The 22152-nt window shown below is 43.8% G+C and overlaps 3 protein-coding genes across 7 annotated transcripts; 2 read left to right on the top strand and 1 right to left on the bottom strand.

Moving 5' to 3' along the window:
- Window positions 1–351: 351 nt before the first annotated feature.
- Window positions 352–7150, top strand: LOC108112591. 3 transcript variants are annotated; one of them, XM_017222637.1, is made up of 4 exons: window positions 352–496; window positions 2092–2395; window positions 4557–4835; window positions 5440–7150. In XM_017222637.1, the coding sequence occupies exons 2-4, from the start codon at window positions 2344–2346 to the stop codon at window positions 7002–7004; spliced, it is 1896 nt and encodes a 631-aa protein (XP_017078126.1). In that variant the 5' UTR covers window positions 352–496; window positions 2092–2343; the 3' UTR covers window positions 7005–7150. The 3 variants fall into 3 exon arrangements, with proteins under 3 accessions (XP_017078126.1, XP_017078127.1, XP_017078128.1); XM_017222638.1 differs by having other exon boundaries at window positions 353–445; XM_017222639.1 differs by having other exon boundaries at window positions 441–456.
- LOC108112589 (vacuolar protein sorting-associated protein 13) lies at window positions 7115–21253 on the bottom strand. Of its 3 annotated transcripts, none has more exons than XM_017222632.1 (30): window positions 21186–21253; window positions 20723–20929; window positions 18769–18855; window positions 18505–18702; window positions 18092–18445; window positions 17809–18030; window positions 17614–17750; window positions 17321–17552; window positions 15751–17266; window positions 15063–15693; window positions 14852–15007; window positions 14435–14777; window positions 14234–14379; window positions 13928–14177; window positions 13598–13870; window positions 13326–13538; window positions 13160–13269; window positions 12504–13100; window positions 11831–12388; window positions 11617–11775; window positions 10953–11561; window positions 10767–10894; window positions 9855–10697; window positions 9422–9794; window positions 8544–9365; window positions 8387–8487; window positions 8183–8321; window positions 7839–8122; window positions 7623–7761; window positions 7115–7564 (listed from the first exon to the last, which is right to left on the bottom strand). In XM_017222632.1, the coding sequence occupies exons 2-30, from the start codon at window positions 20820–20822 to the stop codon at window positions 7322–7324; spliced, it is 9963 nt and encodes a 3320-aa protein (XP_017078121.1). In that variant the 5' UTR covers window positions 20823–20929; window positions 21186–21253; the 3' UTR covers window positions 7115–7321. The 3 variants fall into 3 exon arrangements, with proteins under 3 accessions (XP_017078121.1, XP_017078120.1, XP_017078122.1); XM_017222631.1 differs by having other exon boundaries at window positions 21114–21251; XM_017222633.1 differs by having other exon boundaries at window positions 20723–20925; window positions 21186–21204.
- Window positions 21254–21307: 54 nt separating this feature from the next.
- Window positions 21308–22074, top strand: LOC108112593 (LDLR chaperone boca). The gene is made up of 2 exons (XM_017222641.2): window positions 21308–21535; window positions 21588–22074. The coding sequence occupies exons 1-2, from the start codon at window positions 21386–21388 to the stop codon at window positions 21978–21980; spliced, it is 543 nt and encodes a 180-aa protein (XP_017078130.1). The 5' UTR covers window positions 21308–21385; the 3' UTR covers window positions 21981–22074.
- The last annotated feature ends 78 nt before the right edge of the window (window positions 22075–22152 follow it).

The following is a 22152-nucleotide window of genomic DNA, read 5'->3' as shown; positions in this document are numbered from 1 at the left end:
ATTTACACATTGAAAAATATGGTTAATAAATTAGTGAACCTAGTATTAGTTTCGCAAATTTACAATAAGTTTCAAATTCTTTAAAGTTTCTTTTTTTCCATTATTACCAACTAGCAATATGTTGAAAAATAAGAATAACTTAGAGATGGATTGTTCTATAAGTTAATGGTTCTCTGCTGCTTAATACTATAAAAAAAAGATACTAATAATTTTAGATCTCAGACGGAAGTTGATGGTAATAATTTCCCGCCGTGCAGAGAGAACCAGAGCCGAGGGCACTTCGTCTGCGTTCGGGTGACCATCGGGCTGGCGTCCCAGAGCTGGAGCCGCCAGAGAGGCCCCAAGTTAGTCAGTTAAGCTCGAGTGATTCATGGTGGCGCACCAGCCAGAAAGTCGCGCTCGCTTCTTGGCTCCGGCGATGAAAAGTTCGCCCGCGAGCGAAAAGGTGTCAACGTTGTCAGAACGCAGTGGAAAACCGGATGCAAAATCGAACTCTGTGCGTGGATGCATTTCGTAATTCTTTAATTGGTGGCCCCTAACGGCAGGAAGCCGGCCCGTCGAAAATGACCGGAAGTGCTTAAGAAGTGCGGGGCAAGCAGTGGGGTGTCAGACACGCCTGCGCACACTTTTCCAACAGTTTTCGTGGCCGGAAAAATGTTGCGCGGCCAACACAGCTGGCAAAAAGTTTGTTTGGCTTTTCCGCGGAACAAAACTGGCCGTCGAGAATTTGCCGTACGTTTACCAATAGCAAACAAAGGTGTCGGGTGTCAAGTTGCAAATGTTCTGAATCAATAAATATTTTATTTTCAACGGCTGGCACAAAGGAAGCAAATAGTCCGTCTGTCCAGTGCAAATTGAATTACATTTCTGTTTTATGGTCACGATAAAAAATCAAGAACCAAAAAGTAAAAGCAGACTCTAGACACGTACATATAGCAGGTGTATGTGGTGGCTCAGAGAAATGGTCAGCAGTTTACTAGTACAGTAGAACTTCTATAGTTCCGAATCTCCCTTATAGTTCAAACCTAAGCTAATTAAAGCTAGGCCATCGTTGGGTACTTCGTTTGAAGATTTTAAATTTTAAAGAAGCTAATAGAAAATGTTTAATAGTTTTGAAAGGATTTAACCTAAACCTCGACCTTATTAGATGGTTATTTCTAATGGTTATCCTATTAAAAATAAAAATATGTACATCGGCTATATAAAAATATTAGATATATGAACATATTTCCAAACTCAAGTTTCAAAATTTCGAATATTTTCTTTTCTGTGCAACAAATTGCAATTTTGGGCAACAGACTGTCGCTTCTTTGTGGCGACACGCGTCGCCTTTCAGATGAGTCACAATCAAAAGGCTTGGCCCCAAACAAGGGGCCCAATCGGAGGCACAGGTCCCGGGTCCGAGCTCCTCTGCGTGTGGGCACCCCGTATTTGTATTCAATTCTTGGCCGCAAAACAGTGGAAACCGCAAAATGACAGACACGACGACGGAAAAGTGAAAAACGAAAATTAAACAAAAACGGAGACACCCAGACAAGTGCAGAGGGGCGCTTGGAGGGCTAGCGGAGGGATTTCGTAATGACATTTAATGGCAGACACACTCAGCCAGCAGGCAGCAGGCAACAGTTTCCCCACCAACGAATCTAGATACTTTAGCTGCTAGATACCCCGTACTCGTACATAACGTCATCAGTTGATTTTCCATGAGGCGCCAAACGAAGCGTGCAACCAAAAAAAAAAAGCGAAAAATAGTAGACAATAGTAAAAATAAAGCGAATAGAGCGAGAACTGCAGGCGCAATAGAGATTGTATTGTATTTCGACGCGTACGGATATCTAGATGGCTATGGCTTTAGATACATATGTAGATAGCGGTGCATCGATGGTCCATCTATTAATAGGACAGCTCCACAGCGGGTTCACAGCGGGGGAGGTGTTTGCTTCACAACGACAAACCGGTAATCCCTGGAACACCTTCAGTAGCACTCCGGTCGTATTCCGCGCTCGACTCACCAATCAAAGATATTGCATCCCATCGGTATCTGTTGTGCATGTGATCTAATAAAAATGTGCTATCTTTGACTTTTGACAGCAAACTGTTAATTTCTAAGGCAAAACATTGTGTGTGCAGTTGGTGAATATGCCAGATACAGATGATGACTATGACTATACAGATCCAGATACAGATACACATCGGAGAGAAGCCACAATAAAGCCCGGGCGCGAAATCAAACCATCGGCAGCACAACAAGCACTCAACGCACATTAGCGCAAAACGCTTCGAATTAACACTGAACGCTAAATTCAAAATACAAAATAGCAAGAATAATACAATCTACAAGCCATGGATACAAAGCCAACTACTAAGCGGGCCGAAATTGAACAGTTTTTGTTGGGTAAGTATAGATTTATTAAACACAAAGAAACGATCAAAGGTGATAAACATTTAAATGGTGGTTAGTTATCATCCAATAAAAGTATTTCAGCAGGCAAAAAACATGACAAACAACTTGAACTGCAAATCCAGAATTAGTTTATAATGTTGAATCAGTTATTTTCTACAAACTTCATTATACCATAAAATCTATATTAAATCAAGATGAAAATTATATTTTGTTCCCACCTTTTTCTTTATGTGTAGCTTGGAAAAAAGAAAAGCAAAATTAAAGCCAGTTAGTGTGAGATAGATCAACAGAAACTTTGTTAATTTTGGCAGGCAAACAGCGCCATCAAAAAATTACAAGCCGTCTCAAAATAGAGGAGGAGGAGCTCCGACTCCAGCTCCGGCACACAAGCATTAACAATAACCCAGTGCCAGAGTATTATTGACTCATTCCGCAGGCGTCCGGGCTTAATACTCTTTTGTTCTGGTTCTGGCTTATGACCATCAGACTCTTCTGGTTATTTCTGGCCCTTCTCTGCTCTGCGTATATTTCGTACACTTTATCGAGACCGATTTGGGCTCCTCGTTGGACCGCCGCCGATCTGCTGTTCCCCCAAATCGTTTATATGTCGTTGTACATATGTATATCCACAAGGTAGACAATAAACAGAGGATTGGACATGCCGCAAAACTAAGCCCAAAGCGCTTGTTTTAGCCTCTTCTGAATCTTCTGTCTCCTCTCTTGCCCTCTTCTTTAGTCAGTTTAATTTTCTCAGGTTTCGGTTCACTGGCTTTGGGCAAGATGAGAGGCATAGGAAGCATATCGAACCCTCCTCCGATGACTGTTGCTTTAATTTATCTTTGTTTGAGTAATACCCAGCTGAGGGGGTGGCTATCTTTCTTATTGTTGATACTTAAATATCGAACAAATAACTCTCGCTGGGGAGTTTCCATTGATGTGATCCTGGTTAAACCACTGTGTGTATCAATGGCTGCAATTTTTATGAATCATAAAAAGCGGTCTAGAATTATATATAATCTCAGTAAAAGTCTTTTCTCTTATAAAGTTTTTAAAATTAATCTAATCTCATCTACTTCCACGGAGTACTGAACTAAAGGCTAAGCGCTGATTTCGCATAAAAAACAAACAAATTACATTTGAATGCCCTTTTATCTTATTTACTTTGGCAGGAAAAGATTATGCATTCTCAAGACTGAAACTAAATTACTTTTTAATATTTTTAAATATGTCACCCTAGGGCTATTTCCGATTATACTAAAATTTAAAGAATAAAGTTTTTAGGTTATAGAATTTATTAGCAGAAAATAAAAAATTGTTGTGGAAGTCAAGCGTAATTAATTTGTAAAAATTTATATGTAAATACTAAAAATATAAAACGGGTTAATAAGTTTCTAAGCCTTTAATTTTTGACTTAAAAGGTAAAAATGCACTCCTTTAATATAAAAAGCAATTGAAATTCTGTGTACACAAGTTCTCGTGCATAATATTAAGCTACTTATACGAAGTGAAATTCCTAAGTTGATTTTTAAGGGCATTTCCAGTTCGGGTTTGGCCAACACGACTTTTGGAGATTTTTTTGCATTTCCATATTCGGACATATTACGTTTAAAGAGCAGCTCTCCAGAGGTTTGCGTGCTCAAGTTTTAACAAGATTTCTTGCAAATTTCAGTGTTTTTCTGTTTTTGCTTTACCGTTAAATAATTTATACTTCTGGATGTGGGCATTTCTGCTTAGAGGGTCGGGGCAGGGCAGCACAGTCGCAGACACCAGAGTTAACTTTCTTGGCCAGTGAAATTATTTTTAATTGCCGCGGTCAATTCGCAGTTGACTCTTGAGCGAGATCTTTATGAGGTCACTTTTGTGTATGTGGTCAGTCGACTTACTGGGAACCGGAGTACTTAACTTCCCGCCTAGTGAGTCACTACTGCTGCAGAATTGGAAAAAGAAGCAGAAAAGACACCACCAACCACTCCACTGGCCCACTAATTGCCCCCCTTGGAAACTATGTACACTCTTGCTCAACTGCCCCGCCATTAGGGCCAATGATGCGTTTAAAAATTAATAGCTAATGGGGCCACCGCCTTATTTAGCCATCTAAAAAGCTGGAACCGAACATTAGAACTTACGATCCTCTCCTCTGGTTACATTGCAGATGTCCGCGCCCATTTCCGAGCCTCTCTTGAGACCTCGGAGTACGAGAACGCCTCAAACCTCTTCCATATGACTGCTGCCGAGCAAACTGCCGCTTTGTTGGCCCGCTGCGAGATTCTGCTGACTGCATCTGGATCGGGATTGGGATGCACAGACGAACAGGCGGCAACCAACAACCGCACCAGCCTGGTCGACTGCGTCGACAGCAAGGTGGGCGCGGAGACCGGTCCCAGCGGCTATCTGGAGATGCTCGCTTCCCCGACCTCTTCGAAAAACTCCCGTGAGTGCTCCATGGAATATTACACAAACATTATACAGTCATACTTCCATATCTGAAACTTTCTTATACTGTAGCAATCAAGTGTGTGATTACAAGAATCTATCTTTATTTTTATCTGATTTATCAGGTATCTTTTATTTACAATATTTCAATATCTTAGATAAACAATTGTAGAAATAAACTTGATTCAATTAACGCTACATCAATAAAGATAAATTTTAAATAAGGTTTAAATATTATAAAATATAATCAATACATTCATACCTCGAAATATTCATGAATCAATATTTACCGCCAATTCCAATGCTATCAATATTGACACTAACCATTTAGTATCCTAATAGTGCTTTAGACTCTCTAATTACTGCGAGCAACAAAATTCTACGAAGCATAAATTAGAAACTAGAGTCTTGTATAATAACATCCAAGAATAGTCTTAAATGTTGTACTTCAGGAAGTACTACGTACATATCTGTTTTCTAAAGTCATTTTATAATTAAAACCTGAAATAATGAAGACAAACTTGTATTGCTAGTTGTTTGAAGTTTCAGAAGCCCGACTGTACTTAATGCCTACAACTCATACTAATTATTTCTAATTGCAGTGTCCGCCTCGCGGGAATACATTGATCTGGGCAGCAGCGGGTCCCTAGATCGGTGCTCCGTTCACCAACCGGTTACGGGATCGTCGGACAAGGAACCACATCAGCAGCTCTACGAGATTTGCCAAAGCCAAGGGACGGGACATGATGAGGATGAGGCCCAACAGGCGATTACCTTCACCCACGAGCTGATCATCGACTGTCCGTACGCCGATCTCCCTGCCGGCCACCTGTCCCTGCAAAGATCTACCAAGTACGGACAGCTGCAGCGGATTGTTCCAAAGCGGCTGTTCTTCGACCAGACTCGCAAGTGCTACTGTGGCATCCTCAACGACTGGATGCTGTGCTATGCCGATGGACCGACCTCATGTCGACCCAGCAGCACTCTCTACCTGAAGAGCTCCTCCATAGAGATTGAGCACTTCGGGGAAGGCAAGCGGCGCGATATCTGTTTCCAGATCACCACAGACGACCCTAACAAGAAGTTCGTTTACCAGGCCAACAATGAAGTCGATGCCAAAGAATGGATACACGCCATTGAGGCGGCCATCCGCGGAGATACCAGTGGCCATCCGCCCCTGAAGAGCCCACCGCCACGAAAACTGCCTACGCCACCGGTTCAGAAGAAATCCAGCTATACTGCAGCGGATATTATTTATGAGGAACCCTCTCCCATTTATGGCCTCATGGACTCCTCGGCCATGGTGCTGCCAAAGTTACCGGAGAAGAACAATAGTCCTACCGCCTTGGCCCGGCGTTTCGAGTACGATGTGCCCAAATGTCCAGCACAGCCATTGCAGGAGACCTCTACCGGAATGGTCTCCGTTAACGGAGAGCTTGAATCCATTGGTCTGCTAAACGGCGGAGAAATCAAGGCACAACCGCTGCCTTCCAGTCTGCACGGAAACATGTCACTGGACTTTCAGGCCAGGGTAAAAACCGTGCATAGCGAGCTCTCCACTCAGCTGTCAGCGGGCGGTCCCAGCCCTGATCGCCTGAAAAAAGCCGTGAAGAAGAGCTACTCGAATGGCAGTGAACCAGAAATGCTATCGCCTCTGGCCAGTCCAGTCCACACGCCCACCAAGGAACAGAAGAAGCAGCGCAAGTCCCCGACTACGCCTCAGTCGAGTCCAGCCAGCAAGGACTGTGATAAGCTGGCCCGGAACTGGTTTCTCAGTCGCCTCAACAAGAGCACAGGATTGAAAAATACCAACACAGCCAATGGATCACCAAACAATGGCAAGTGTAAGCAAAGCGAAAAGGAGAACCTACTAACGGATGCGGAACTGGGAGAAGGATATGACGCAAGTCCTGGTGATCGGGATCCGGGCCTGCCAGGCAGCCAGCCGACGTCACCATGCCTGAAGGCGGAGGCCAAGAGCAAGGTGAACATGATCATCAACCAGTTCGAGAGCAGCGGCCACCTGTCCACGATGTTTAGCGTAGAGGCGCTGGCCGCCAACGCATTCGCCTCGCTGACGTCCTTCTGCGAAAGTGATGGTTGCAACAACTACGAGCCAATCATGCCCCTGGCCACGACCCCTAGCAGCTTCCTGAAAAAGGTGTAGACACACATCTGTCATCCGCTATCCAACATCCGACATCCTAGAGAGCTTGTTTATCTTTGTATTGTAGATTTAATCCCTAGGCTAGTGAAAACCACTCTCCGGATGTCACATAAACTTTGACATAAAATTTTAATATCAAAACAAAATGGTTGTTAACATACGTAAGGTACGACACATGAGTGTGAGTTTTCCAATTGGGTGCATGGTGCTTGGACAGACAGAATCTTGATGATCGAGGTAGATTTCCATGTCGTTGCTGGTGCCGTGGGGATGTGCTCGGATTATAATACAGTTGGAAAATAAATTCAGGTATATTTCTATATTTTCGCCGGATAGGCGTTGATGCCCTTCAGAGGATTCGGATCGGAGCGCTGAGATTCAATTATGTTTATCAGAGCGTCACGTTTGCGCTCATCTCCCACTAAAACTAATTTTCTCGGAGACTCCTTGCTGCTGAAAAGACCCAGGACCTTCTTTCCATCCGTCTTTACAGTAAATTGAACACCTCGAGCCGCGGGAGCTACAGCGCTGATCTCTGCCCACAGGTAAGACCAGAGTGACTGCAAGTGTAAGTTTATTTAGAAAGGAACCATTTGTTAAAATAGCTGCGAAACTCACCGTCCAGACTCCGAACATCTCGTTACGTTGCACGTACATCAGGCGGTAGTTGGTTACTACCAGGTACTCGGACTTCTGGATAATCTCCTCGCAGTGAACAAAGTTATCCGTGGTGGCGAATTTACCCTTGTCTGTTTCCCTGTGAAGAATAATGAGAAAAAGGAAACCATTAGAACTGTATCTTGTCGACTTTGGGAGCCCTTCGACTACACTCACTTCATTATCTTATTGCCTGTCGCCTCCATAGAGCAATAGGGTCGTAGCACGAAGTCGTAGTGCTGGAAGCGCGGCGGTCGCATGCGTTTCGCATCCTCGCTTGCATCCGCCGCCCGCTTCACAGCCTCGAAGCTGCCACTAGCGAAGTCAACCACACCTGCGGTTGGGCGAGCCACCAGGCCAATTGCACCCTTGCCTAGGCCCTTAAAGAAGCCCTCGACTCCGTTGTCGCGAGCCCCAGTCACAGGTTTGGTTACAACGCCAGTGACGCCGTCCACAAAGCCCTGATCGCATGCAAAGTAATTAGAATTACGGTATCAACATTACTTTGGATAACGTCTTACCATCACCAGGCCCTTGCTGCTGCGCGCCAGGCCTTCGTGGAAGTTCTTTGGTTTGTTCTGAATTCCTTGACGCCGTTTCTTCTGGTAGTCCTCGTCAAAGGTCAACGCCGCCAAACCCTTGCCCATAGCACCAGTTATTCTTTTTTTTTTGGGATTAAACATTTTCTTAAATTATTCGTTAAATTTATAAGACGTGAAACTCACTTGGACACGGCACCAGCAGCTCCGCCCACCGTGTGGCCGAAGAGCGATTTTACACCCAATACCAAACCCTCGGCAAATTCACCAGGACCTTGGATGGCACCCTTCGAAATAATACAAATTGTAGATAATTGATTACAGAACCTTAAATTGAAATTACCTGGAACGGTTCGTAGAACAAGTCCTGGACGCCCTTTTTCAGCCCAACCACTAGCCCATATGGATTGCCCAGGACATCCAGGCCGAGGACTAGCACATAAAGTTGCTTCAGTGCTTGGCCAGTGTAGTGCGAGGTGATTTCATTGACCAACTGTTTCTGTGAGAAAAACTGATAGTTACGCTCAAAGAAGGCCAACCGGAAGACCACATCATTGACGTCCGTTAAGGTGACACCAACGCCCTGCACCAACGAGCCAAGGAATCCAGGCAACGCCTTTGTGTCCGAGCCTGCCATCGAGAAGCTAACATGGATCTTAAGTGGACCCAAATGCAGGTTATCGTAGAAGCTCTTTTGTTCCTCTAATGAGTGCTCTTCGAAGAAAGCAGAAAGCGGCAACTCAATCGATTCCACGTCCTGACGGAACTGCTTGGCTGCTGTATCGTCGGACACTTCCTTGGCAAACATCTCTGCGATAGCCGTAAGGAAATTCAAGTCAACCTTGAAGTGGAACTCTTGGATCAGGATTCTGGCGTACTTAAACTGCCGTACAGGGGAGTTAGGCATGATTCGCTGCACCATGCTGCACTCAATGAACGGCTTGATACAGGTGGTATTCGCCACACTCTTTGGTGGTGGAATTGGTGCCAACACCACGGGGAATATTGGATCCATGAACTGGTTGTCCACCTGGATACGATTTATTTTTACATGCAACTGGCTCTGGAATGGTGACGACTTTCGGGACACCCAAATCGCTGGATAGAAGCTGCGTCTAATGTTTCTCTCCACCGTTTTCTTAAGAATCATGTTCTCAAAGTCGATCTGAAAATGTAATGTTAAGTCTCTAACTGGCAACTAACAATATGCTGTATTATTACCGGGAACTTGTTGTCCAGCTTGTAGGTCTGCACATCGTTAACACTTTTGTGAACTTGATATCTCTGAAACTCGTGCTCCATAAGGGCGTTATCGGTAATGGTGAACTCTTTGAAACGCTTCTTGGTCACCTTCTTTGATTCCCATATGATTCCAGAGCTGGTAATGCCCAAATAAAGTATATCCAAGCCCGTCTCATTATTTATTACTGACAGACCAATGCCGTGAATACGCAGGTCAATGCTTTGGGTGATAGACTGCAGCGAGGAAGTGGTCTCAGTGCGACTGGCAATAGAGTCGTTATCCGTAAAGAGCAACACACGTTGCAGACCGTCTAGGAAGGACACCCATGTAGCCTTTTGGCCGTCCTGCATGCTATGAAATAGAAATAGATGGAATATAGTTCTGTAACTTTTAGAACTATGAGCTACTTACACCACTTCGCCGATTCCGTCACGTTTTAGATCTGTCTCCTCTTTGTTAGCACCAAATATGAGGACTTTGGGACCCGTCGGGTCATCCCAGGCATACATTATGGTGCTCCTCGCATTTAGAATTTGCTCGTTCTTCGTTCCCTTCTCGCAGTAGACAACCTGTCTGCCAGTGTGATTGATCAGCAGGCCGGGAGCATCGGCTGGTTTGTAGTCCGTAAAGGTGATATATACACCGCCCTCCGTAGTCTGAACGTCTACGTTGATGCCGCCGTGCTTGCTGTCCTCCAGCTTTAGGAGGGTGCAGATTACCTCCGTGTAGTCAAAGGCTGGAGTCATCTTGCCATCCACACGCACGACTAGGTTATTCCTGATGTCGTTCCTAGGCCAGAGGGGTTCAAGCTGATTCGGCTCGAGGTGCAGCCATGGATCTGCTGGGCGACTTTGCTCCTGCAGCTCGATATCAAAGCGGCACTTGTTGCACACAATATAGAAGGGGATGAAAGTGATCTGCTTGGTCAAGGAATTCTGAGTCAAGTGGTTATGCACACCGACAGTGTATTTCTGATTGTTTGCAAAGCAGGTGACCTCGCCAATTGAACCGGCCACATCCAGAGGAATCTTTTCACTCCACTGGCCGTTGTCAATGCGGATAGAGGCCGTCTTCTTGTCAAAGAAGAACTTATCCCGGAACGTGAACATGATGGGTCCAGAATATTCGGGAGGGTGGTATAAAACTTCTACGGAGGTCGTCTCTGTTTTATAGGTGAGCATTTTTCCTGTTTTATTTATCATCCAGAAGGGGCTAAAGAGCGTAAGCATTATGCTGCCATGTCGATTCTCCGTTCTGTGAAATGAAAAAATCAATTAAAATTGTATTTTAAATTGTGGTCAACTAATTGTAATTATTACTCACTTTACATAAAGATCCATGTCTACCTTCATCTCCGAGTCGTATGATGAAAAAGTCCAAGTAATGACATCGTCAGCGTAGTCACCAACCTCGGTGGCACAGGACCAGTCCTTCTCTAGATATTGAATCAGCTGAACAAGAAAGGCCTCATTGATTACATTTCATTTTGAATAACTGAGAGTAACTTACTCGCACAACCAGGAAGCTTTTAGCCTCATTGTCCTTTGATGCCAATCGAACAGTGGGCAGGTGGAGCACATTGCCCGAGTCAACAGGCTTTTCACCGTAGTCCAAGAAATCCTCTTTGTTATATCCTTTATCAACTAACTGCATTGATGATACGGTATCCAGGCCATCCTCCTTTAGGACCGAGCAGCCAGCCACTGACACTTGTATATTGATAGGCAGCGAGTTTCGCAGATAGAGTGGCGGACGCAGATGAATTGTGTAGAAGGCGCTTAACAACGTATACTTGTTGGTGCCCTCGAAGTAGACCTCCGTCTTCTTTCGCCGAGCGTTGATGATGAGCGGCTCAAAAGTCTTAGTTGGATCGCAATGTAACGGATGCGAATAGTTCAGGTCCGAGGGGCTGGCAGCCCAGGAAATGCCCTGCACCGATGTTCTGTAGCCACGCATCGAGAAGTAGAGTTCTTTAGCGTCCGCGTAAATCGCGTGTAAAGGCACATGGAACACCTCGCCGGGACGAACACGACCAATGTAAATATCCTGGAAACATTCCGCTGTGGGGGCTGTATTACGTCGATAAATACTGACACTTGTCGTAAAGTGATTATGAACCTGCGAGTAATAAGATATAAATAAATCTGAACAAGGTCTACATTGAAGTACTTACTCTGACTACACCGTGGACATTGACTTTTGTAGTGCCATACTCCTGTGTCACTTCAGAGATAATGCCCCACGGCTCATTGGAAGTGCTGCGCATTAAGTTAAAGAAACGCGTATCGGACTTGGACACGGGCAGAGCGATCTCTTTGTCAATATCCCCAATCTGCCAAGTAAACAGTTTAAAAGATATGCTTTTACAGATTAAAATTTTCTCTAACCGTCACATAAAGAGTGTAGTCCTCGGAATCCTCTTCAGATAAGGTGCTCAAGTCCTTGGTTTGCAGGAATGCTTTTCCGCCAGTCGAAATCGTGCAGGTTTTTATTGCATTAGGATCGACTTCTTCGGAATTGGCAGATAAAAGCAGGGTACTATTCAAGCCCGATGAGATGCCACCTCGGTGAACTTCGTGTAGCGTAAAGATACCCTTGCGTAGATTCAAATTTATATCAAAGCCAGTGTCGTTCTCCAGCACGTAAGGAGCCACGATGTCGGGCTTGATCAGACCCTTTTGGTCGATGGCCTGAGAGAACGCCTCTCCCAGTTCGGAAAGCAATCCCAGACACGTCTTGCTCAACGTAATCTCAAGCGTCTCCGCTGAATGGATTTTCATGTGCATCGCCTGCTGGTCGATATCTTCTTCTTCGTTTTGGACATTCTCTGTTCCCATTTCGAACTTTAGCTCCCATGGCGTATACTCATGCACACCGTTCCTACCGATCACCTCGTTGAGCTCAATAATAGGCTCCCATTCGGCAAGGGCTTTGTTATAATAGTTCTGCAAGAAAATTATAAATTAAAAGGTTTTTGCGTTTAAACATCTTCTGCTCTGAACAGAATGGATTTATATCGTTTAAGATATGATAAAACTTGTGATTAGCAAACAATCATACCATGTTTAGTGTCAACGAGCCATGAGCTGTGAGATTACGGCTCCAGTTGTTGAACACGGCAGTAATTCGGGTGTCCAGCGAAATGAGTGGCTTCGTATAGTAGCCCACGCCAGACTCGATTACGATCGTAATGCTGGGAATTTCAATAACGCACTTCTCCGTCTTCTGCTTATCTGGGCTGTGGCTGCTGGCTTTCTCAATTTCTAGGGCATCAACGCCCTGCTCCACTTTGGTGAACCAGTAGGAGCGGCTGTGGAAATGGCGTTGATGCCAAAGACTTGAATAGTTTCGCGACTCCTCGGCGTTGGCCGTCTTTGCCATGCTGCCACTGGTGACGCTCACCATCGCCTTGTTTAACAGCTCGATAGTAGCTGGTGACACGTTGATAATGATGTCGCTCAGTTTAAGGCTGATGTGCATACCCTCTTCTTCGGGCGTGGATCCCTGTAGACTAACAACGCATGGATGCAAAATGTAATGGCGGGTCAACTCTCGTCGCTCTGGGTGAAAGGCGCTCATGTACATCTTAAGTGCATCGATCTGGCCGTTTATGATCTGCTTGTCGTTTATGCTGCGGTAATTCAAATGAACTTGAGCCTAGAAAGGGTCAACCATTAGCTCGTGTACTATAACAAGGAAATTATCCATCAACTCACATTGAAAATAATACAACTGGTGTTAAGGTCTTCTAGGTTTTCCACCAAAATTATATCCGGTTCGTCAATGTGCAGTATAAGATTCATTTTTTGGTTCGGGGCTGCATGGCCTAAATTAAAAATAACTTATTAATGGGTTTTAAAAAAATTTCAATTTTACACATACTGGTGGCTTCGATGGGAACAAGTTCATTAGCGGCCAAGAAAGCGGAGGAGCGAACGGAGTGCTGTGTCTCCTTTGCCGTTTCCGCAATGGTGTTAACTTTTACATAGACTGTTTCACGAGGGGTTTCTTCTGGCGGTAGGCTTAGGAATGCCGTTAATCTGAGCATGAAGTCAATGCAGACGATCAAGTCGAAGCCTCGCACACGGACCTCAGCTGCAATGGACGATTTGTTAAATTTTGAGAATAACTCCAAATGAAAACTTAACACAAACCAAATGTGTCGCCCTCTTTTATTATGGCTGTCACATCGACCATAAAGTTACGTTCGTTGTAACAGGCATCTATAATGTCATCTGCATCCAGCTTAGGCTGAACCCAATCTTTCCGGCTTAGGTACTGTCGGATCTGGCTTTTTGAGTTCTGACGCAAGTCGTCCATCTGGATATTGCACAAAACCACCGAAGTGCTTAATGTGCCGTTGTCCAATTTTGTTCCCTTGACGGATAAGAAATATATACCAAATCTAGCAAGTCCTGCGTCTTCACCTGGATGCATAACTTGTTACTTTGTGAAGTAAGCATATTAACTGTTAAACTACTTACCCTCCATTAAATTTATTATCACACCGTCAAACTGAAGATTAAACTTAATCGATTCGTGAATCTTCTCTCTTTTCGGAATAGCCTCTATGGTCCGAGATACGCGTTCACCATGGGAGTGACGTCGACTCTCTGCGCGGTTAGTCGGTTCCGGGGGTGGTTCTTCGCTTGGAGGAAACTCATCTAAACCCTCGCTTAAATTGCGATTCAAAATCATCATGACCAGAGCATAATCATCCGAGAACAGAGTGAGCTGAAAGTTGAATAAAAGTCTTAGTCCTAACTCAGATTGATTGGATTAAGTCTTACCTCAATGGACTTTAAGCGACCAGAAAGATTAAGTTCAGGCACATCCCTGTACCAGGTGTACGACAAATTGCGAGTTACCGATAAGGTGCAACTCATTGGATTCATCATATTAAATTTGGAACAGTAGCCGACGACAGCGTCCAATTCTAGGTAGATTAATATATATATTAATAGTTAAAAGAAGGACAACATTTTTTTTACCATCAACAACCGATTCGCTGCCATCCAGTATGACAACTTTGGAGATCTTAACATCGCATATTTTTAACTTTATTTCGTCTATAACTGCCATTCGTTCCTCGTTGTCCACCGCCATTTCCACAGTATTGTTCGTCAATTCCAGCAGACCCAAATCTAGCGACAAAGCATTAGAGTCCTGGGAGCTAATTGGTATGATGATAATCGGCGCCTTAATACGGACATTTAGTTTCATGCGAGTAGCCGTTTCGTAAGCATCCATAGCTTTCTGGCGTGCTGTCTCTGCAGCTGCAGCACTAGCTTTCGATATAGTCGCCTGGGCCTCTGAAAAGTTGTTAAGGAAGTTCTGCAAGGCCAACCGATTTATTAGAAAATATTATAATATTATAAATAATATAATATGTATAGTAATAATCTTACCATGACACCCGCCACAAACCAATTAAGGAAAATGATCTTCATGCAGCCAATGTCTACAGTAATCTTCATGTCATCGGAGTTGTAGTCCAGGGTCTCTTCTTTATTGTAGAGCACAACCTGACAGTTAAAGGCGTCCTTGCCAACAATACTTAGAATCTGTGGAAAACAATACTATTAAATTTTGAACTTGGGCGCAGTCAGAACCACATACGTTCTTGTGGATGGTGTGAGGATTCAGGTCCACCACCTGAATGTCTTTAAGACCAATATTGACTTCTGTGTAAGATGACTTGATAATTAGACTGGAAACAAATTTCTTAACATTCATCTCGGCTAAAGGACGGCTTTGGGTGGTGAGCAACAAACTGACTTCGTCCAGATTTGCGATAACTCTGACCTTCACAGTCTCAACAACACGACCGCGGCGCACTTTCCTTCGGCGCTTCATCTGGTTGGTGGTCATTATTTCCTCTGTATCCTCAAGTATAACATTAAGTTTCCGTTTGATACCATCGCCTCCGCCAATAGAACCCATCCGATCTCGCGGTCGGCCAGATGAAAGAACAACGTCCAGATTTCTCTGGAATTTGTTTGCAACTTCCAAAAGCCGCTGTAAGCACTCTTGGTGCAGCACTACCTGAAGCACCTCAAAATTCGCCACGACCAGCTGCTCAGTGGAGTTATACTTGGTGCTAAACTCTGGCGACGTCTTGTCTGCAAGTGTGCAAGAAACGGTAAACAGATAGTTGGAGCTGTTCTCCTTTTTCGGTGTGTGGATAACGTCTAGCACCTCCTCGTCGCCATCTGCGCAACCGTACTGTCGCAAGTTGATGTCTCCAAGCCTGAATTTTAATAAACCTTAAAAAAAAGGTCTTCATTTCTTATTTTATTATACTTACTTGACTGAAGCCACAGACTCGAAAGTTCTTGAAACGAAATGGGCCTCTAGACGGCAGATGTCGATGGAGAGGATCTGTTGAGGTGGCGATCGCGGTGGTCGTTCAATAGGCTCCTCAGTTAAATCATCAATTTGAGAAGGATGATGTTCCCCTTCAGGGGTGTGGTACTCGATTGATATATCGGAGGTAGTCAGGCTTCGCTTACTGGACTGCATCAAGACGAAGTATATCTCTCCCAAAGAGAAGTTTACATCCAAATTGGTGTACTGTATGACCTCTTCCAGGGAATTGTCCTTGCCGATAGGGCCTGATGATGACACAGAGCTAATTTTTTTCACTTCTTTGTTAATGAAGTTTGATATAGACATTGAGCTGCGCGAGTTGGACTGTGTTAATCTCTGCCCCGGTTGATTTTGTTCCGGAAGGGGAATGCTCGTGGCCACCTTTATGGCAAGAAAAACGCGATCTTCCGAAACATTGACTAGGATCGCTGGTAGGTCGATGTCCACCTTTACTTTAGGTAATCGAGGGTCGTTATCAACAACACAGAGTGCGGCAATTACCTTCAGAGAGACGGGTCTCAAAACGTGCATCTCCGTTGAGTTGGCTTCTCTAAGCGCAAGACGCCACGGCTCCCCAGCTCGAACCACCATCATCTGAACGTCGTTTAATTCGACTGTAAACCTGTCATAGGCATTTTCCATTACCGTCTTAAGGATATCGCTCTTGTCTTCGCCGGCAGTGAAAAGATTCTGCAGCCTGGTCTCTTCCTTACGCGGCTGGCTGAAGACGTGCACCTGTCCCATGCTCAGAACTAGCAAGGGTGTTCTATCCTCCTCATAAACTCCTTTATGGGGAACTACCAGAATATTTGGCATTAGCAAGATGTCCACATCTAGCACTGATTTTTTGTCGATCATGTACTGCATTCCAGTGGCCGAGCGCTCCTTAAAGTTGGATATTTGCGAACTGGCCGCATCCTCAAACTTGGAGAGTGTGACATCACCTGGCGGCTGGAAAGCGTTAATCAGGGCTAGGATAGTCGGAGCATCATACACAATCTGCAGAGGACGCGCCACAACCTTAACTCGCTGATTGCACAACTTGTCCAGTGGATTTGTCTCGAAGAATACGTCCAGGAGGTTAAATTCGTCAGTAATCTTTGACTCCACCAACGAAGGTATATATTCGTTTCGTTTTAGACCAGTCACCTTTAGCTCCTTCATGCCAGCCGTAATGCTAATGGCTTCGGCAGCTGGTCGCTGGGTAATAGACGCAGTAGCCATTGAGAAGTTGAGAAGGACCAGAGAGGGCAGGACATGGTAGTCATGGGATGATGTTGAAATACTATGGTCATCCTTGTACAGCCCGACTTCCAGAGCTACTAATTTAAAGTTCATCTTGATGGCCTCGTAGTGATCAGGAAGATCTGTCGGCTTGGTGTTCTCTTGGTAACCAATTGCCCTGTACATTTTCTCTTTCTCTTCGCCCGTCATTGCAGCTTCAAATTTTTCAACTGGAAAAAAGATGAATTAAAAGATCAGTTCAAAGAAAACAAAGAGTTACTTGCCTAGCTTTTGACCAGCGGTCTGTTCCTCTTTCTTCGCTCCGCCACCCCATCCCCAACCGCTGAACCAGCCTGACTTTTGCTCGGGCACTGCCTCCCTCTGCTTGGCTATCTCGATATTGACCCTTTGCCGAATTAACAGCAAGTTAAATATGTCCAGTTCTTTTTCCAGCAAACGGCAGGTTTCTATTAGCACGGCTGGTGGTTTTTTGTTCAGGCACTGCTCCTTGTATTTCTGTAATGTCAATAGGCTTAATATAGACCCAAGTTCTCTTTGCTCAAATCATTAAAATCACCTGTGCATACGTGTTGCAGCATTCGCGATGCTTCTTCATGTGTTCCCAAGTCCAGCTCAGTCGAGGTTTCCTTACTTCCTCTTCTAAAATAGATGTTATAGCAAAGTGCCACCATTCTTTGGCATGACCCTTGTAGGCTATTTGATATTACATCATTAAAATATATGATATATTAATGAGATTATTTATATTTACACAAGTTATAAGGACGATATTTCCGGTAAGGGATGCCCAACTGTTGCCGATTCATAGCATCTCCAAGTTTCATTAGATTGTCAAACTGTGTGTTGGTTATTCCCACGTTTAGCTTTGCCATCTCCAGAGTGAGATCAATCTTAGGCCTTTCAAAGGGCGGATCATCAAACTCCGGGTTCATGTTCAGCTTCAACTTGGCATTGCAAGAAATGGGTCCCAGCACTGCAATCAAAAAAAATAATATAAGATGGTGCTTTTAACTTAAATAATCTAAAGGACAAACCGTAATTGTAGTTGGGTTGTGATGTCTTGCAAGCAATATTCGTTTGGAACTGCATTGCCAGCGCAGACTTGTCGTTAGAGTACAGGTGTCCGCCACAGTTTAGATAGGCTGAAAGGCAGGAGAGATTCGCTATTTTGAAGACCTGTGAGGCCTGTTGGGCCATGTAGCATTTCTCCCAGTCGTTATTGGTGGTGTAGAGCTCTAGCTCATGCAGGGAGATACCGAAGGAGAAGGGACTTCCCGTTGTGGTGGTGTCCTCGTATCGCAGGTGAACGTTGGTTATTTGCACCTGCAGATTGTTCACGATTTGCGCCGTTAGCTTTTCGGCAAACCCAGCATCATGCTTTGCCTGATCTGAATTAGAACATAAATATTGTTTAAGATTACTAGTACAAACAACAATTTCTGCTCACCCTTTTCCAACTCCTTTTTGCGAGCTGCTTCCAAGGCATCCAGTGCCGCCGTCTTGAGATCCATCTCATACTTGGCCTCTTTTTCGGCATTGTACTGGACATTGTTGTTGGGCGATACAAGGACGTAAAGATCCTCAATATTGACAATTACCGGCTGGCTGTACAGATTCTTCCAGGGGATCTTCAGTACTAATTTACCTGGAATTAACAACATTTTCATTAAAAAATTCCTTTGATTTCAGTTGTTATTCATGATCCATTTACCCAAATATCCATAGATAAGCTGCACGGGTAGGTCCAAATCGTCCAGGGCATTTTCCCGTATCTTGAGGTTCTGCAAGACCACATCGCCTGCGAAACAAAGATAGAATTTGACTCCATTAGTCTTATCGGAGTCGGTAATCAGTCATTTGCAGCAGAAGAAGCAAATGCTCATTGATTAATTACTGATAAATTACGAGGGGAATGTATAATAAAAACATTCTATACGACGAAGGCTACGACTTATTGATTCGAGAAGCTCTGTATTGAGTAAATGGAATGAGCAACAGCCGCGCCAATACATCAATATTGTTTACTAGCGTCTGGCATTTTGGGCATGCGGCATTTTTGGTTGTTAAGTGTTTGTTATGCTTGGAATGCAAAATGAGCGGCGCAAAACGGTGAATTTATATTGAATTACGCATGTGGGTCAATAGTCTAACGACCAAGCAACCCCATTCAGTTTATGCAACTCCCAGGGCAAGGTGATTTCTACTGATAAGAACTTGTCTGGCTTTCACTGACATGATATTTATCAAATAATCATAATTCTACAAGTGCTTTTCAATTATCAACACTCGATATAACACTTAATATAAGTAACTCTGATAGCGGCACTGTAACAACCGATTAAGGTAGATAGCATTAGTAAACCCGAGTATGTTTGCAATCGGTGAAATATTTATATTTAGCTTGTTAATTGCAAAATGAAAACAAATATGAATCACTAAGAGAATTAAATACGACGAGCACCGACAATACATATGTATATACAATCATGAATTTATTTCCATAGAATTTTTCGTTTAATGTTGAGTAGATCAGCTAATTAGGTTTATAGCAATACTTTTTAAATAATTTACAACTTGAATTTAAATTGGACACAAAAAATATATATAAATCATGAGTAAAACAACTAAAAGATTCTTTACATTATAAAGTGATTACTATATAATAGATAGTTTTGATGAGATCATATAATTATAAAAAAAAAAAAACAATGAACTTCATGCTTTGTGGATAAAGAAATATTTTATTAAAATGCTGCCCAAGTTAGGCTATTCTATAAAATGCATTATCATTGCGATATATATTCATAATCAGCTTCAGCGACGAAGCATGAAGTGTGTATCCTTCACAATGAATGTCTTTCTATTCATTCATAAATATTACTCAAGAAGTCAAGCAAAAGTGATCAAATTGTGATTTTAGAGGCATAAAATCAAATGCTAATTAAGCTCGAAGTTTTTCAAGTTTAACATCAATTTGTGGACTGTCGGACCAGCATTATGTCACCCAAGTTCAAGCTCAGCCGAAATAAAACAGGCTTGTCGCCGAATGTCACTCCCGACCTGTGCCACATATCTTCAAACAAACCCGTTTATTTGGCTCGTCGTATATTATTAAGATCGTAAACTTGATATTTTTGTGGTGATCTTGTGCCTCGGGGGTTCACACCCTATTTATAAAGAGTTTGATATGTAAAATGCCATCGCATTGGCAGGCAGAAGTAATGTGAGTACTTTTAGATAAAAGATGGAAAAATTGTTTACGTTCTCACACAGCCAGCCGACATAAGCATATTTGTATATGAAAGATAAATAAGCAGAGAGGAAATGAGCTGAGAGGAGACGGAGAGAGAGAAACCACAAGAGATGCGAGATGCAACAGTTGTCCCACCCATCCCAATGTAGCCTGTTTTATTTGCTCTTTCCCAAGAATTCATGAGAACTTGCAAATTGGGTTCTCATAAACTTGCGATACGGCTCGTTTGCTGCGACAGAATTAGGTCACTAATTGTAATTCGCCAAGGATAAGGTCATCACTCTTACTGTTCCCTCTGCTTGCGTGCAGATGGGCCACTACACATCGGTAACTACTACATTCGATAAAATGATGGACTTGCGTGAGGGTAAAGCATAATTGTGTCATACATCCCGGGGGATCTGGAACTCACCTCCCCAAATGCCTATTTTCAGCTGGTTGCGATCCAAGTTCACGATGTAGTCGCCGAGGACCTTGTTCAGGACATCCGCCACCACCGCCTCGAACACCATCCTGTCCTAGTAGCTGCTCCTATTGATTTTTCTTCGATGTTTTTAATTCCACTTGATTTGGCCGTGTTTTAATCACTCTTGCGTACGTTGTGTGGCCTAAAGTCTTTCTAAAATAATGTACATAAACACAGAAACCAAACAGATGGAACGGAGAAGCAGATTAGGCAAACAATGTCGATGATGTCATCGGAGAACGCATTTCGAATGTTTTGGCACAATCCACAAGGCCCATTGTTAAAAAAAATATAATAACAATAGGCAAAGGTGGCCATACAAGTTGGTATTAATCACCTCGTTTCTCCAACTTATGCACGTGTGCATCCGCTGGGCTTATCTCTATAGACTACACCTATTTACATTTACCAGCGGCATTTCCACGCAATAACAAAGAGAAACTCCCGTGCGACGCGTATTCGTTGAATGTTCGCCCGGAACTAACAGCTGTTGTGTCATTCGCCACCTGTCCTGCGTCCATCAGCTGTTTGGTCGCGTTTCCATGCGAATGGCAAATCGTTAGGTGACGTGTTTGGTCGTGTAAACTGAGTAAAATTTTATAAAACAACATGCAACCACGAATTATTTTGTTACTCCTGGCTCTGGCACCGCTGGTCCTGGCCAAGAAGTTTAAAGAGGAGGATAAACCGGCGTGGGCAAAGAAGGACATACGCGACTACAGCGAGGCCGACTTGGAGCGTCTGCTGGATCAATGGGAGGTGGGAGAAAAAAATGTATTTCATATGCCCCTATAACGTTTCATATGTATAGGAGGATGAAGAGCCCCTGGAGCCGGATGAGCTGCCTGAGCACCTGCGACCGCAGCCCAAGTTAGATCTCTCGAATCTGGACAGCAAGAACCCCGAGGACTTACTTAAGGTATCCAAAAAAGGGCGGACGCTAATGACATTTGTCTCGGTAACCGGTAAACCAACCAGAAAGGAAGCCGAAGACATTACCAAGCTATGGCAGACCAGTCTCTGGAACAATCACATCCAGGCAGAGCGCTACATGGTTGATGATGACCGCGCTATTTTCCTTTTCAAGGATGGTACCCAAGCCTGGGAGGCCAAGGATTTCCTCATCGAACAGGATCGTTGCAAGGGCGTTACCATCGAGAACAAGGAATACCCGGGTATTCATGCGCAAAAGGACGAATTGTAGGCTACTCCTACGACTCTATCAAAACATTCTCATACTGAAGTATTTTAAGCACAAAGTTGAACAAATTTAAATAAAGTGGATTTATTCACGAGTACCCCTTTTATATGGCCATTCACACTGCAACGCGGCAGTATGCGTTTTATAGCTTGAGATGGGAGTGCAAATCGTGTTG

Source organism: Drosophila eugracilis, unplaced genomic scaffold (assembly GCF_018153835.1).
Source record: "Drosophila eugracilis isolate 14026-0451.02 unplaced genomic scaffold, ASM1815383v1 contig_90, whole genome shotgun sequence".
Taxonomy (NCBI): domain Eukaryota; kingdom Metazoa; phylum Arthropoda; class Insecta; order Diptera; family Drosophilidae; genus Drosophila; species Drosophila eugracilis.
This window is presented reverse-complemented; position numbering and strand designations above follow the sequence as displayed.

What these genes read in the sequence shown, in the direction of transcription:
- LOC108112591 (XM_017222637.1), top strand. Translation starts at nt 2,344, where the DNA reads ATGGATACAAAGCCAACTACTAAGCGGGCCGAAATTGAACAGTTTTTG. An exon ending in AATTGAACAGTTTTTGTTGG is followed by an intron (nt 2,396 to 4,556) that starts GTAAGTATAGAT and finishes GTTACATTGCAG; the next exon opens with ATGTCCGCGCCCATTTCCGA. An exon ending in GACCTCTTCGAAAAACTCCC is followed by an intron (nt 4,836 to 5,439) that starts GTGAGTGCTCCA and finishes TTCTAATTGCAG; the next exon opens with TGTCCGCCTCGCGGGAATAC.
- LOC108112593 (XM_017222641.2), top strand. Translation starts at nt 21,386, where the DNA reads ATGCAACCACGAATTATTTTGTTACTCCTGGCTCTGGCACCGCTGGTC. An exon ending in GTCTGCTGGATCAATGGGAG is followed by an intron (nt 21,536 to 21,587) that starts GTGGGAGAAAAA and finishes TCATATGTATAG; the next exon opens with GAGGATGAAGAGCCCCTGGA.
- LOC108112589 (XM_017222632.1), bottom strand. Translation starts at nt 20,822, where the DNA reads ATGGTGTTCGAGGCGGTGGTGGCGGATGTCCTGAACAAGGTCCTCGGC. An exon ending in ATGTCCACGGTGTAGTCAGA is followed by an intron (nt 11,562 to 11,616) that starts GTAAGTACTTCA and finishes TATTACTCGCAG; the next exon opens with GTTCATAATCACTTTACGAC. An exon ending in TGTTCTACGAACCGTTCCAG is followed by an intron (nt 8,488 to 8,543) that starts GTAATTTCAATT and finishes ATTATTTCGAAG; the next exon opens with GGTGCCATCCAAGGTCCTGG.